Source organism: Macrobrachium rosenbergii, chromosome 23 (assembly GCF_040412425.1).
Source record: "Macrobrachium rosenbergii isolate ZJJX-2024 chromosome 23, ASM4041242v1, whole genome shotgun sequence".
Taxonomy (NCBI): domain Eukaryota; kingdom Metazoa; phylum Arthropoda; class Malacostraca; order Decapoda; family Palaemonidae; genus Macrobrachium; species Macrobrachium rosenbergii.
In genome coordinates this window covers 20,602,018-20,614,691 of record NC_089763.1, presented here as the reverse complement: position 1 = coordinate 20,614,691, position 12,674 = coordinate 20,602,018, and the positions used below count along the sequence as shown (strand labels likewise).

The 12,674-nt window shown below is 35.9% G+C and overlaps 1 protein-coding gene across 1 annotated transcript; it reads right to left on the bottom strand.

Moving 5' to 3' along the window:
• Positions 1-8,035, bottom strand: LOC136851356 (26S proteasome regulatory subunit 10B-like). Its single transcript, XM_067125409.1, has 7 exons — positions 7,818-8,035; positions 5,148-5,341; positions 4,771-4,932; positions 3,890-4,039; positions 2,579-2,803; positions 2,134-2,296; positions 1-416 (listed from the first exon to the last, which is right to left on the bottom strand). Exons 1-7 carry the CDS (start codon positions 7,900-7,902, stop codon positions 226-228), a joined length of 1,170 nt encoding a protein of 389 aa, XP_066981510.1. The 5' UTR covers positions 7,903-8,035; the 3' UTR covers positions 1-225.
• Positions 8,036-12,674: the final 4,639 nt, after the last annotated feature.

Sequence of the window (12,674 nt, the reverse complement as noted above, 5' to 3'; positions counted from 1 at the left end):
ATTACTATAAAACTCTTTAATTCCAATACTGTATATCCAAAGGGTACCATTCAATACAAGTCTATGTACTCGGGTAGTAATATAGCTACAAAATTGAAAATACTGTACTAAAGCATTGCCATTCTTACTATTCACACATGAATTAAGATTAGATGTTCATTGTGCATTACAAAACCATACAATGAAAAACTATAAAGATAAATAGCAGAAAGGGCTTCATATGACTTATATAGGTTTGTAGTCTAATTTAGTTTCTAGCTTCTTGTTATCAGAGACTTTCCTAACAGCTTTCATGAAGTCCTCCTCAATAACGTAATCTCTCTCATTGCGAATGGCAAAGAGACCAGCTTCAGTACACACATTTCGCAGATCAGCACCATTGAATCCATCAGACAGCTTTACTACAGCCTCATAATCTGCAATAAAAACAGCCATCAAAATTCTTTTAATCATTACCTAATTACTGTTGTTACAAATAAAATTATGCAAAATTACCCATCAATCTTACCAGAGTGATTTGATTAATATATTTTCAAATCTAATAACTTATTTCTAAGATGCAAATGAGTGATTAACAATTTCAAGATTGGACCAGGAGCTTTCAAATTTTCATTCCAAAATCTTTGTGTTGCTGTGTTGCCCAGTTCAAAACCATACAGTTCCTTTAAAACTGTTAAATCATTCAAGGTCAAAGTTAAGAGAAAGAAGAATTATTTTAATCATCTTTGAAATATTCATGATCACTCTTTCATGTCATATGAGTGAATATTGTGACAGGTCAAAAGAAAGCAGAGCAATACTGCAGATGGCATTTGAAAAGGTAGGAAAAATAAAGCAAAATATAAAGCAATAAAACTGCACAGAAAAATTTATAACAAAAAAGTTCCAGGACATTAAGTTTTATACAATGCAGCACAAAGCGGTGATGTCAACTTTTCTGCTACAAATATCTACTGCAAGTATTATAATGCCTTATATGTTCCTTTTGTGCAGAAATGACATTCAGAGGCCAGAAATTCAACTTTCAGACACATTAAAATCTCCTGAGACAGATTAACTAGAATTCAACTCAAGATATGGTGACAAAAAATTGAAAAGAAATCTATTTTCTGGCTTCTAAAGGACCAAAGAACATCTCCAACTTATTTATATGGAGTTCTTGCTCCACAGACTATCTGCTGAAGACGCTCCCCAACTTTCTGATGACACTTCCCTGCACTTCCAACAGTAGGGGAAGCATCACAGAGCATGGCTAAGGTATGGCTAACAGGGAGGGAGAACGTTGGCACTTCCTTTGCTGTGAGTGTGGAACCTGAATAAGAATGATTAAATTGGGCCTGTAGAGCCATAATGTTGGGGTGGTGGCCTCCATAAATTTCTCAAATGTAACTCCACTACAAGCTACATCAGGTTCTTACTTGCCAAACTTAATATTCTGCACATTACAGGGAGCTCTCAGAGGAGAAGAAATACATTCTGAAGAAGGTTTGCTAGGTAAAAAAGGAAGAGCCTCTACCTGACAGATAACAAAAACCTGAAAAACTCAAACACCTATCTTCACTTCTTATCCTAGTGTTAGAAGAATCTCTTTTCTGTCTTCTCCTATTCTTTTCTTCGCCTCTCTTCTTATACTTTTAAAAATCATTTATGGTCTCACCTGGCCAATCAACACACTGATCCCAGTAATTATTACAAGTACAATCCTTGTTCCTAAATTTATTGCACAAGTCATGACCATTATGAACTAAAGACAAGTATTACAGATTCTATAAGTTTTGCCATTATCCTCTTTGGACAATGCCCTAATTAATGAAAAAACCAAGAAAAGACAAACCTAAAACTGAAAAAACGATCCAAATCGGTAATGTAAGTAGTAAACAGCACTTTCTCAATATGCCCTCAGAGAACAATAAAAGAGACAAAACTGAAATAAAAACAACAGATGCTGGAACCAGTGGTTCATCTGGAAGGGATGGGTCAACAGATGGTTCGAACTAAACAATTCTATTACATTTTCTGTCTTTACACTGTTGTCTTCCCACTGATGTGGGAATATAGCTATCTTAACGGAAGTAAGATTCATTTAAAAAATATTCCTTGAAATACAAATTAGAGCAAAAATAATGAGCTTACCTATTTCACCTCGTTTAGTTATTGGTCCGGAATGAATCTTCAAGATCTCCAACCTGGCTTGCTCGTTTGGCAGAGCAATCTCAATCTTCCTGTCCAACCTTCCTGGTCTCAACAAAGCTGGATCAAGAGTGTCAGGTCGATTTGTGGCCATGATCATTTTGACCTACATAAAACATTTCAAATGATGCAAATTACTGTGCTATTCATCATGTCTATATAAAAATGATCCAACATGCTTTACATAATGAAAGCTTTGTTAATTTACTAGTTAACATAACTAATGCTTATTTCTGCTCACTATTTTCCTTGTTAATATTTAAAATAGGACTGATATCATTCAAGTACAGTATAGTTATCCTTACAAAATTCAATGATGTCATATAAAAAATGTAAACTTTAGTGCCATACTTAAAAAATGACCGTAAAAAAAAAATATTTCAATTACCTGACCAAGAGAGTCAAAACCATCCATTTGATTCAGCAGCTCCATCAAAGTTCTCTGAATCTCACGATCTGCTGAAGTGCCTTCTGAGAATCTACGACCACCAATTGCATCAATTTCATCCATGAAGATAATGCATGGTTGGTGATCACGGGCATAGTTGAACATTTCTCGAATAAGACGAGCTGATTCACCTATGTATTTATCCACAATAGCACTGGACACAACCTACGAAGTCAATTTGTTTGAAAGCTAAAATATAAAACGTGATGAGTACGAAAGTGATTATATTCATAAGACGAGTTTTTCAATAACAGAGATCAATCCCCTACAAGTTTTTTCACTTTCTCCTAGCTTACACACTTTACACTGAATTCCTATTTGAAGTACTTTTCATTTTCCCAGGGGACACTCATTTCCGGGGAAACTGTACCAGTAAATGAAATTAATGGCTAAATTACACAAAAGAATTTTTATACTGTACTGTACAGTAATTCTGGTAATGCACAGCAAGTAACCACTTGAAATTTAAATTAATTTAACTTATTTTTAGTACTGCATGATTGTAAATCCTAGCCCAAAGTTTAAATAAACTGTAATATCATTAATGTGTTGTCAGATTTTCCTCTTAACTTCTGTAAAAGTGTTATTCCAAGTGACTGTATTTACATCATAGCCTTTTATACTTCTTGATGATCAATCTACATGTGTAAATATCATACTTGCAGTAAAACCAAGTACTGTAATAAAATCGGCATCTTCATGGAATGATTCCATTTACTGTATTCATTAAGCTAAATTAGTGACAGCACTGTAAGCCCAAATTATAACTAAGGTATGCTTAGTTATACTTTGTTATTTTTCTGTCTTACACACGTGGGCAACCTCTGCCATGGAATCTTTCAGAGCAAGTCACCATGCTCTCAACTTGAGCCACTAAAATGTATGCTCAATATGAATACAACAACAATTTTGACCAAAGCAATAATATCTAAAGCATAACAAACAAAATGAAAACAGATACTCAAAAAGAGTAACAGTGTTGAATGATAATGCTGGGAAAGGAAATAATGCAAAAAAAAAAAAAAAAAAAAAAAGAAGACTCCCATTACCACCAATGTTACCAAAAGTTACCCTTTCAGGTTTCAACTGATAGTATGATGTAAGTGTTGTGACTATATTTATGGAAAACATTTCCATCTGCAACCAGCTGAGGCTATATGGTTCTATTACGACCAGAAAAGGACAAATTATATGTAAAGAACAGATTGACACTATTTTTATCATAACACTGCAATAAACTAAATTGCTAACCTTCAGAAAGTTGCAATCCAACTGTGAGGCAACAGCTCGGGCAAGTAGGGTCTTCCCAGTACCAGGAGGACCATACAGTAAACATCCCTTTGGTGGTGAAATACCAACACGATGGAAGAGCTCTGGATTCAATAATGGCAATTCAATAACCTGAAAAAACCGACACAAAATAACTGCAATTATAGTATTCATATATACACTTGAGCACACAAAATCTGGAAAAGCAAACTCAGGAAATTCCAAAACAATCCACTCCTTATTTAGACATTTAATTCCACATATAAATTAATACTACTATCCAGCACATACTTTTCACTTTCTATCTAATTTCATGTTGAAATCTCAGAATACTTTCAACAGAAAAAGTTGCATAAAATCTTACCTAACTGCTGTGATACAATCTTGGATAATAATATTAAACCAAAGATTCTTCTAGATATAGTAATAGGTCATTACGAACACCACAATTACGTGTGACACAATAATCAATGTCATTTAATATATACTGGAGGAAACCCTGAAGAGTACAGTAGTCAATATTTTACCAATCATGTAGTCATTCTCATTGAACTTAAGTATGATAATGTTGAACTACAGCACAAACAAGGGAATGCATTAAGCAAGACTAAGTCTGGAGAAAATCACAAATGAAAAGTAGGGGAAGGGTAGCGCACTGAGCAAGCCATTTAATACATAGAAACAAGAAAATACGACATCTTAACTACCGAGGACATGTTGTGATCTACACATGGAATAAAACCAACTTGAAAATGTCACCAATGACAAAATAAAAAAAAATTTTATACCATTCCCAATATCCAAAAATGAAAAACTTACAAAATTACATAAAAAAGAATTACAGTACAACTTTCTCCTCTTACCTCTCTCAGTTCTCGAATTTGTTCTGCTAGACCACCAATCTGGTTATAAGTTACATCACCAGGATCTTCATGACTCATATTATAAACCAGAGGGTCAACCTCACGAGGTAAATATCTCATAATAGTGAGAGTTGTCATGTCCAGAGCCACTCGAGTGCTAGGCTGCAAACAAAATCCATTAAATCTTTAATAAGAGGACTACATTTGAGTGCTTGGCTGCAAACAAAATCCATTAAATTTTTAATAAGGGGAATACCATCTTGCAAAATTCCTTAAACATCATGTTCACTGAAAAAATTAAATTACTGTAAGGACACATACATCATATAAAAGTAAATGTTCACAAGACTATGTAGTAAAATACAATTACATCTCACCTTCAGCTTTGCCTTATCCAACTGTCTTCTGCAACCAACCACATATCTAGGACCATTAGTTGCTTTTACAATGAATTTTTCTTCAGTTAACTGCTTAAGGACCTCTCCTACAATCTGACCTACACTTTGTAGAGCCTTCAGATCATTCTCACTTTTATCATACTGTTTGTCTAACTCCTTCTTCTCTTCTCGGACTGCAATATAAGAACAAATTAAACAATATGTTAGCACATCTCTTTTTTGCATCATTATGGTATGTCAAGTTTGTCTAACTCCTTCTTCTCTTCTCGGACTGCAATATAAGAACAAATTAAACAATATGTTAGCATCTCTCAGAATCTCTTTTTTTGCATCATTATGGTATGTCAAGTTTGTCTAATCACCTTGCTTTTTTTATTACTTCACCTTGCTCCTGTTCTTACAAGTCAGTAAAAGATAAAAGCTTCTGTTACTTTGGGAGTGGAAACTTCAACAATTTGGCTAAGAAAGAACTAGTATTCTGTAAAATCACTGATTTCTCAGTACCTCTTTTAGCTGCCACTGTGTAAAGTAAAGCAGAGACATTTTTTTTCATTTCAAACTGCCAAGACCCTTTTTGACAACACTAATATTCTTGATAAATCAATTACCTGTGAACAAAATGAATGCCAACCCACCAGATTTACATTAATAAAGAATAATCTGTCAACAATGTGTCTACTATTCTAATTGTAACCAACAACAATTCACAAACAACAACTAGTTACACACAAGAATACAGTACAGATTTTGTCCAATAAGTCCTGTAGAAGCCCTAAACAGAATAAGCAAAAATGTATTTCTTCCTTCTCTGAGATGATGAAGGCCCTGCCTTAATGCTAAAGGTGTTCAGATCAGGAATAGTAAAGCTTATGTTCAAAACCTTCTCCCTATGTCATATGCATTTAGAAAGCAAAGGTTCTGAATCTATATGGACGGACAGCATCAAAAAAAGCAGCATGCTCAAATACAAAACATATGGAATAAATATGCCAAATACAAAATATATGGAATAAATAAGCTAAAAGTAATTTCTTTTACCATTTGCCCATTTCCAAAGAAAAAGTAGTCTAACCTCAGTAGGTTATGATAAGAATACATGCTATGGAATCAATATAGATGAAGGGGTCACATGGTCTGGCCTAAGTTACCCCTTAACTGTAGTATGCATTTCAGAGGGAATACAACCTAACCAGACCTACCTTTACCTATACCTTGTCTCTGACATCTTGCCCTTGCCTGGCTGGGGACACCTCCTTAACTGTAGTAGGCATTTCAGAGGGAATACAACCTAATCAGGCCTACCTTTACCTAAAATCTTGTCTCAGACGTCTTGCCCTTACCCGGCCGGGGACACCTCCTTAACTGTAGTAAGCATTTCAGAGGTAATATGATCTACCCAGGCCTACCTTCACCTAAGCAGTGACCCCTTCATCTCCAAACCACTAGCATAAGTCTAAATGATTTAATTTTCTTAGAACTGGGGAGGCAATGTAGATAGATGGGTCACATGATCTGGCCTAGGCTACCCCTGTAACTGTAGCCTCATAAGCATTTCATGGGGAGTACAACCTAACCAGACTTATCTTTCCGTAACCTAACCTCGGACACCATGCCCTTACCTGGCCAGGGGGCAGGGCTTCGCCTCTTCTGGACCTCACCAAGTAGGCTATGTCGTGACCCCGTCCATCTGAATACTACTTAGTGTCATTGTACATTAGTACAGTAGCTACGCTAGCCTATGATATTTACCTAAGCTAAATACTTGAAAGAAATTTTTCATAGGCTAGGTTAAGTTCTTCCATTGTTGCATACCCTACCAGGGCCCACTAGTCTAAGATAGCCTAACAGGTAGGGACATCCAGTAAAACTTTACTTTAGTTGCATGGTCTCATTCCCGCCAGTCGCTGACCGAGACAGGTTACTGCCTTTTTAGGAGTGGTCCAGGGACGGCAAAACCCACCGCCCTGGCTGGGTCAGGAAACGTCGCCCTAAGTTAAGTTAGGGGTAATTTTTTGGAAGACTCCAGCTAGCCATTTTTGCATGAAAAACCATTTTGGGTTTTTCATGCAAAAATGGATGGGAAATGATAGCGAACTAAAAGAACCTAAAAATAAAGACCTAGCAAAACCTAGGGGTGTTTTACTGGTTACAGTTTTGCTGTATTAGCTATGGAGGGGGACCAGGGGACGGTATTGTCTTGCCTTATAAGTCATAATTTGATTAATTATTTTCCTCTGTTATTAAGCATTTGCGAAGGTTATGCACTGAGAAGAAATTTATTGTTTTGATGTGTTTTACCCCAAAAAAGTATAAATTATCCTAAACTATAATGTACGAGGTGGCTGGAGTCTTCCGAAAAATAACCGGGTTAGCTACGTAAGATCTGCTTAGGTCAGGACCTGGCATTATGGGAGAGGTTATGTCTACACATGTATGAGGAACTTGTCCCGGTCGACGAATGGCGTGAATCAGGCGGCGAAACTAAATTAAATTTTTACCAAGTTATTCTACTAGTTTAAAACAGCCCAACTGGCAGGGACAACTTGACCTTAGGCTAGACCAGGTCACGAGCCGCCTTCACAGGTGAGACAAAAGACTCAATTTTTACCCAAAAGAGAAACGAGCCGCAGACCGCATATTCATACTTACACTTTCTGAGTTTGGAATCTACTTCTCTGTGTTCAATAAGCCTCCTTCGATAATCAGCTAAGCATTGTTCTTTGTCAGCCGTCATCTTCACAGTCGGTACGCTGTTTCAATTATGACAGTATGACTCTCACTTTGTAGTATTAGTAGTAGTTGTTGTTGTGGGAGTCGTACGGATTTACCTCTGGAACGGCTCCCCTGCTCGTTCTGTTTTTCCTTCGCGTGTGCTCGTTTAAGCATACCGTCTCTGGAATACCAATTATTTTTAATAAATACCTTCCTATTTCCAAATAATTTTTGCGACAGATCTGCGAATAGTAGGATTTTAGTAATCAGCTCCTCTTTATCTACTTGAAAAAGGAACCTGAAGAAATTACTCTACAAAATATCAAGCAAAACCTAAAATTTTTTTATTCATATGCAAAAAGATGAATAAAATAAGAGTAGAAATAGGCCCTCTAAGAATTGAAGGGCGATTAACGAATGAAAAAGGAAATATGTAACATATTGCAGAAAGATATAAGAGTGAATTTACACCTAGAATTGAAAATGAAGATAATGATACAGAAATAAGAGATGAAAATACTGAATACTTATCAGATATAGATATTACAGAAGCCGATATTTGCAGGCTATTAATGAAATTAAAAATGGATCAGCAGCAGGACCAGATGGAGTACCTGTCATATTGTTAAAGAAAGTGGTTCATTCAATCGCAAAGCCGCTAGCAATATTATTAAGACAAAGTATAGATACAGGCAAGATTTATGATGAGCATAAATTAGCATATATTACTCCTACTTTCAAAAGTGGTTCAAGACTAGAGGCAAGTAATTATAGGCCCAGAGTCTGACATCTCATATTATGAAAGTATATGAAAGGGTAATAAAAAAATATAATGAAACATTTAATGAAAAATAGATTGTTCAATATAGGACAACATGGTTTTGTACCGGAAAGGTACACAAACCCAACTGTTAGTCCACCATGAAAGCATATATAAAATATGATAAATGAAAAAGATACAGATGTGGTTTACCTAGACTTTGCAAAAAAGCTTTTGACAAGGTAGATCATAATATATTAGCGAAAAAAATTAGAAAACATAACATTGTTGACAAAGTAGGAAGATGGATAAAAGAATTTTTGCAAAACAGAAACAGATAGTGATTGCAAACGATGAGAAATCGGATGAATTACGGTAATATCCGGTGTACCACAGAGGGTACGGTGTTTTGCATTGCTGTTTGTGATTATGATTGCAGACATAGACAGTAATGTTAAGGACTCAGTAGTAAGAAGTTTCGCAGATGACACAAGAATAAGTAGAGAAATTGTGTGATGAAGATAGGAACTCTACAAAGAGACCTAAATAAAATATATAAATGGGCAGAGATAAATAGGATGGTATTTAACTCTGATAAATTTGAATCAATGAACTATGGTGATAAAGTAGGAATGCTATATGCATAAAGGACCAAATAATGAGACAATCACAAACAAGGAAGCAGTTAAAGACCTTGGTGTGATGTTGAATAGGAATATGTTATGCAATGATCAAATAGCAATTTATTAGCAAAATGCAAAGCAAAATGGGAATGTTGTTCCGGCACTTCAAAACAAGAAAAGCTAAACACATGATTATGCTTTTATAAAACGTCGTTCGTAGTCCACTGAATATTTATAATATGGTCCCACACTACCAAAAAGGATATTGCACAAATAGAGAGTGTACAAAGGTCATTTACAGCTAGAATAGAAGAAGTTAGGACCTTGACTACTGGGAAAAGAACAATTCTTAAATTTATATAGTCTTGAAGGAGAAGAGAACGATACATGGTAATTCAAGCATGGAAACAGATAGAAGGAATTACCGAAAATATCATGGAACTAAAATTATCAAAAGAGCAAGCAGAGGTAGATTAATAGTGCCAAAAACTATACCAGGAAAATTAAGGAAAGCACACAGGACATTAATCCACCACGCACCAGCATCGATAATGCAGCGTCTATTCAATTACCAGCTCATCTGAGGAACATAACAGAGTGAGCGTAGATGTGTTTCAAATAAGCTCGACAAATATCTAAGATGCATCCCAGACCATCCAAGACTGGAAGATGCAAAATATACCGGAAAGATGCGTTAGCAACTCTGGTAGACATCAAAGGCGCCTCACACTGAGGGACCTGGGGCAACCCGAACGTGTAAAGGTCTGTAAGGTCTGTATGGGTGCTTGCGCGAATCTATATCTATTCTCAATGTTACAATATGCTGGACAGTATAGTGAGAAATTTTCTTACTTTTCACTGCATAAAAGATTTATATCCTCCGCTTATTTTTTTCCAGTCACTTAGTTCTAGTGCGTTTAATCTAACCCTACTGATCAGCATAGTTTTTTCCGTGTTGTCTGTAAAATTTTAATGTTGGTTTGTTTGTCTTTTATTTCTCTTAGCCATGCTTTTTTTCCCAATCATTTATCACTTCTTTTAACTGCCTTCCTTTAATGGATTCAATTTTGCTTAAGCTAAAGTTTAATCTTGTATTTATTTCAAATAAAAGTATTTCCACCCCTCTCAGGTGTGATGTATAAGAATAATCTATTCTTCATATCCCTTGAGTGACAGGAAAAGGCTTTATTTCCTATCTAAATTGCACAACTAGCTGTGTACCTTTTTGCTTTCAGTATTGTCAAGCACACTTGATTATCCATTTTTTGCAGTTCATTTAGTTCTATCTGGGTCTCTAGGGCCTACAAGGGTGCAGTACAAAAAGCCATAATAATTCCAGTTGTAGGCTATGCTTCGTGTGGTGATGTCTGTCGACAGATGTAAATTATAAGGTCTTCTTGTCAATGGGAATCAAGGAAAAGTAAAAAAAATAAAGCATTGAGATATTACAGGTCATTCAATCACTTGACATGCATAAAAACCTGTAAAGATATCTTGAAGTGAAAAAGACGTGGATCTGAAAAGGAATAACAGGGCAGCCACTGTCTTTATTAATGGACGAAAATACAGTAGTTCACAAGATTTTTTTCTAAATAGTCATTAAAATTCATCTTATTTAAACGAAAGGTAATTGATAAGTATCTTTATCTCCAAACTTACACGAATTTCAGTTGTAAAAGCTGTTAAAGAAGGTTACAAGAAATTTAAACGACCAGATATTCAAAAGGAATCTTTGTTCACAAAAAGTTGTATTTAGATAAGAAAATAAATGGAAAAGTCACAAAATTATGAAATATAGGCTACTGAACTGTGTAATTTTATCCGCCTATATATTGGCCTTTATTTTCTACGTAGGCAGTCCTTCTGTAACCAGCATGGCTTTATGAGTGCAATAACCTCTTGAAAACGAGGGTACAGATTGGAAAAAGTGGGCTCCAAAGGGGTGGGGCCCTTAGACTCAGTGCCTCTGCTGTTGTTGGGGCAAAGACTTTCATGATGACTGGGGAAGGGGTTGACCTCTGCTCTCAGTCTTGGCTTTGTTCTTAATGTCCCAGTATAGGGCGGGCTGTCGAAGGACTCCCTGAAAAATTTACTGGCTTCACTTGTAAATTTTATTTTTACCTGAAATGTTGAGTACTTAAATTCGTGATTGCATCTTATTTTTCATCCATTCCTCCTGTCTCTCCCATCACTTGGTGTCCTAATATGTCCCTTGGCCTTGTTTAATTTTCAGTTCTCTAGCACTGTAACATAGTGGTCTAGTGAAATTTATAATAATAATCATCATCATCATCATCACTTTCCACAATATATTCTGGAATCTTTCCACCCCATTAAAGTTTATGATGTACTTGTATATCTTACCATTAACAGATTTAGACTAGTCATTCTTAAGCTGGTGGGGTACTGTCATTGGGTCTGCTATTAGGCAGGAAGTATTTTCTTAATACAAGCCTATTCAGGTTCTATTCTAAGCTCATGATCTTAGACGGTGACCACTTACATTTTTTTTCATTACATGAATTTAGAGAGACCTTACTAATGTCCAGTGTAGAATTCTCCTAGTTTTCAACGACTCTAAGTCTTTAATAGCATAAGAATGATGTTTATTTCTGTTATTATTTCACCGGCTAGGACCTGATCCAGAAAAAGGATTTTGACAAAGGAAAAATCTATTTCTAGTGTCACCCGGTGACCCACCCCTGTTTTTTCATTTCTCCCTCCCATGATAAACATCATTCTAGTGGGGTGGGTGCTAACATGGAATGCGACTAGTGTTGCCTTGTATACAGTCCTTGAGTAGTGCATGGGCATCGGCACCTCTCGTTGGGACTTTGACATTGGGAATCTCTATAGGATAAGGTTCCGTGTTTTGTAGTTCACCCTTTTCCATACACGACTCCATCTAGTGGAGCTCGCTCTGGGGTAGTAACTCCAGCATTTCATTTAGCTCTCTGGTATCTAGCAACGGAATTACAGAAATAAGTGCTGAATGGACTTTTTCACCGGTGACACGGGCCCCCCTCCAGAAATAGATTTTTCCTTTGTCAAAATCCTTTTTCTAGGGTAAAACTAGGATAATGTTATCATTTAGATTCTCACAATAATCATCTTCACATATTAAAAAATTTCCAACTGTGGCCATGTACAAATATGCTTGGCAAAACTAAGACTGTACAGGGTACTCCATTCTACCTTGTTAAACTTGACTATACTTGCAGAATACAGTAATATAAATGATTTACAGATATTTGGGGAATTGATTTATTCACTTTCTGCCTTTAACAAATTATCATTGTACAGCATAGACCTGAATTTGACCACTCAAGTTCCTACGTATAAATTTAGTGCTATTCTGCAGTACCATAAATTTAACTTTTCCTTCAGTGGAGTTGCAAATTTCCAAATACC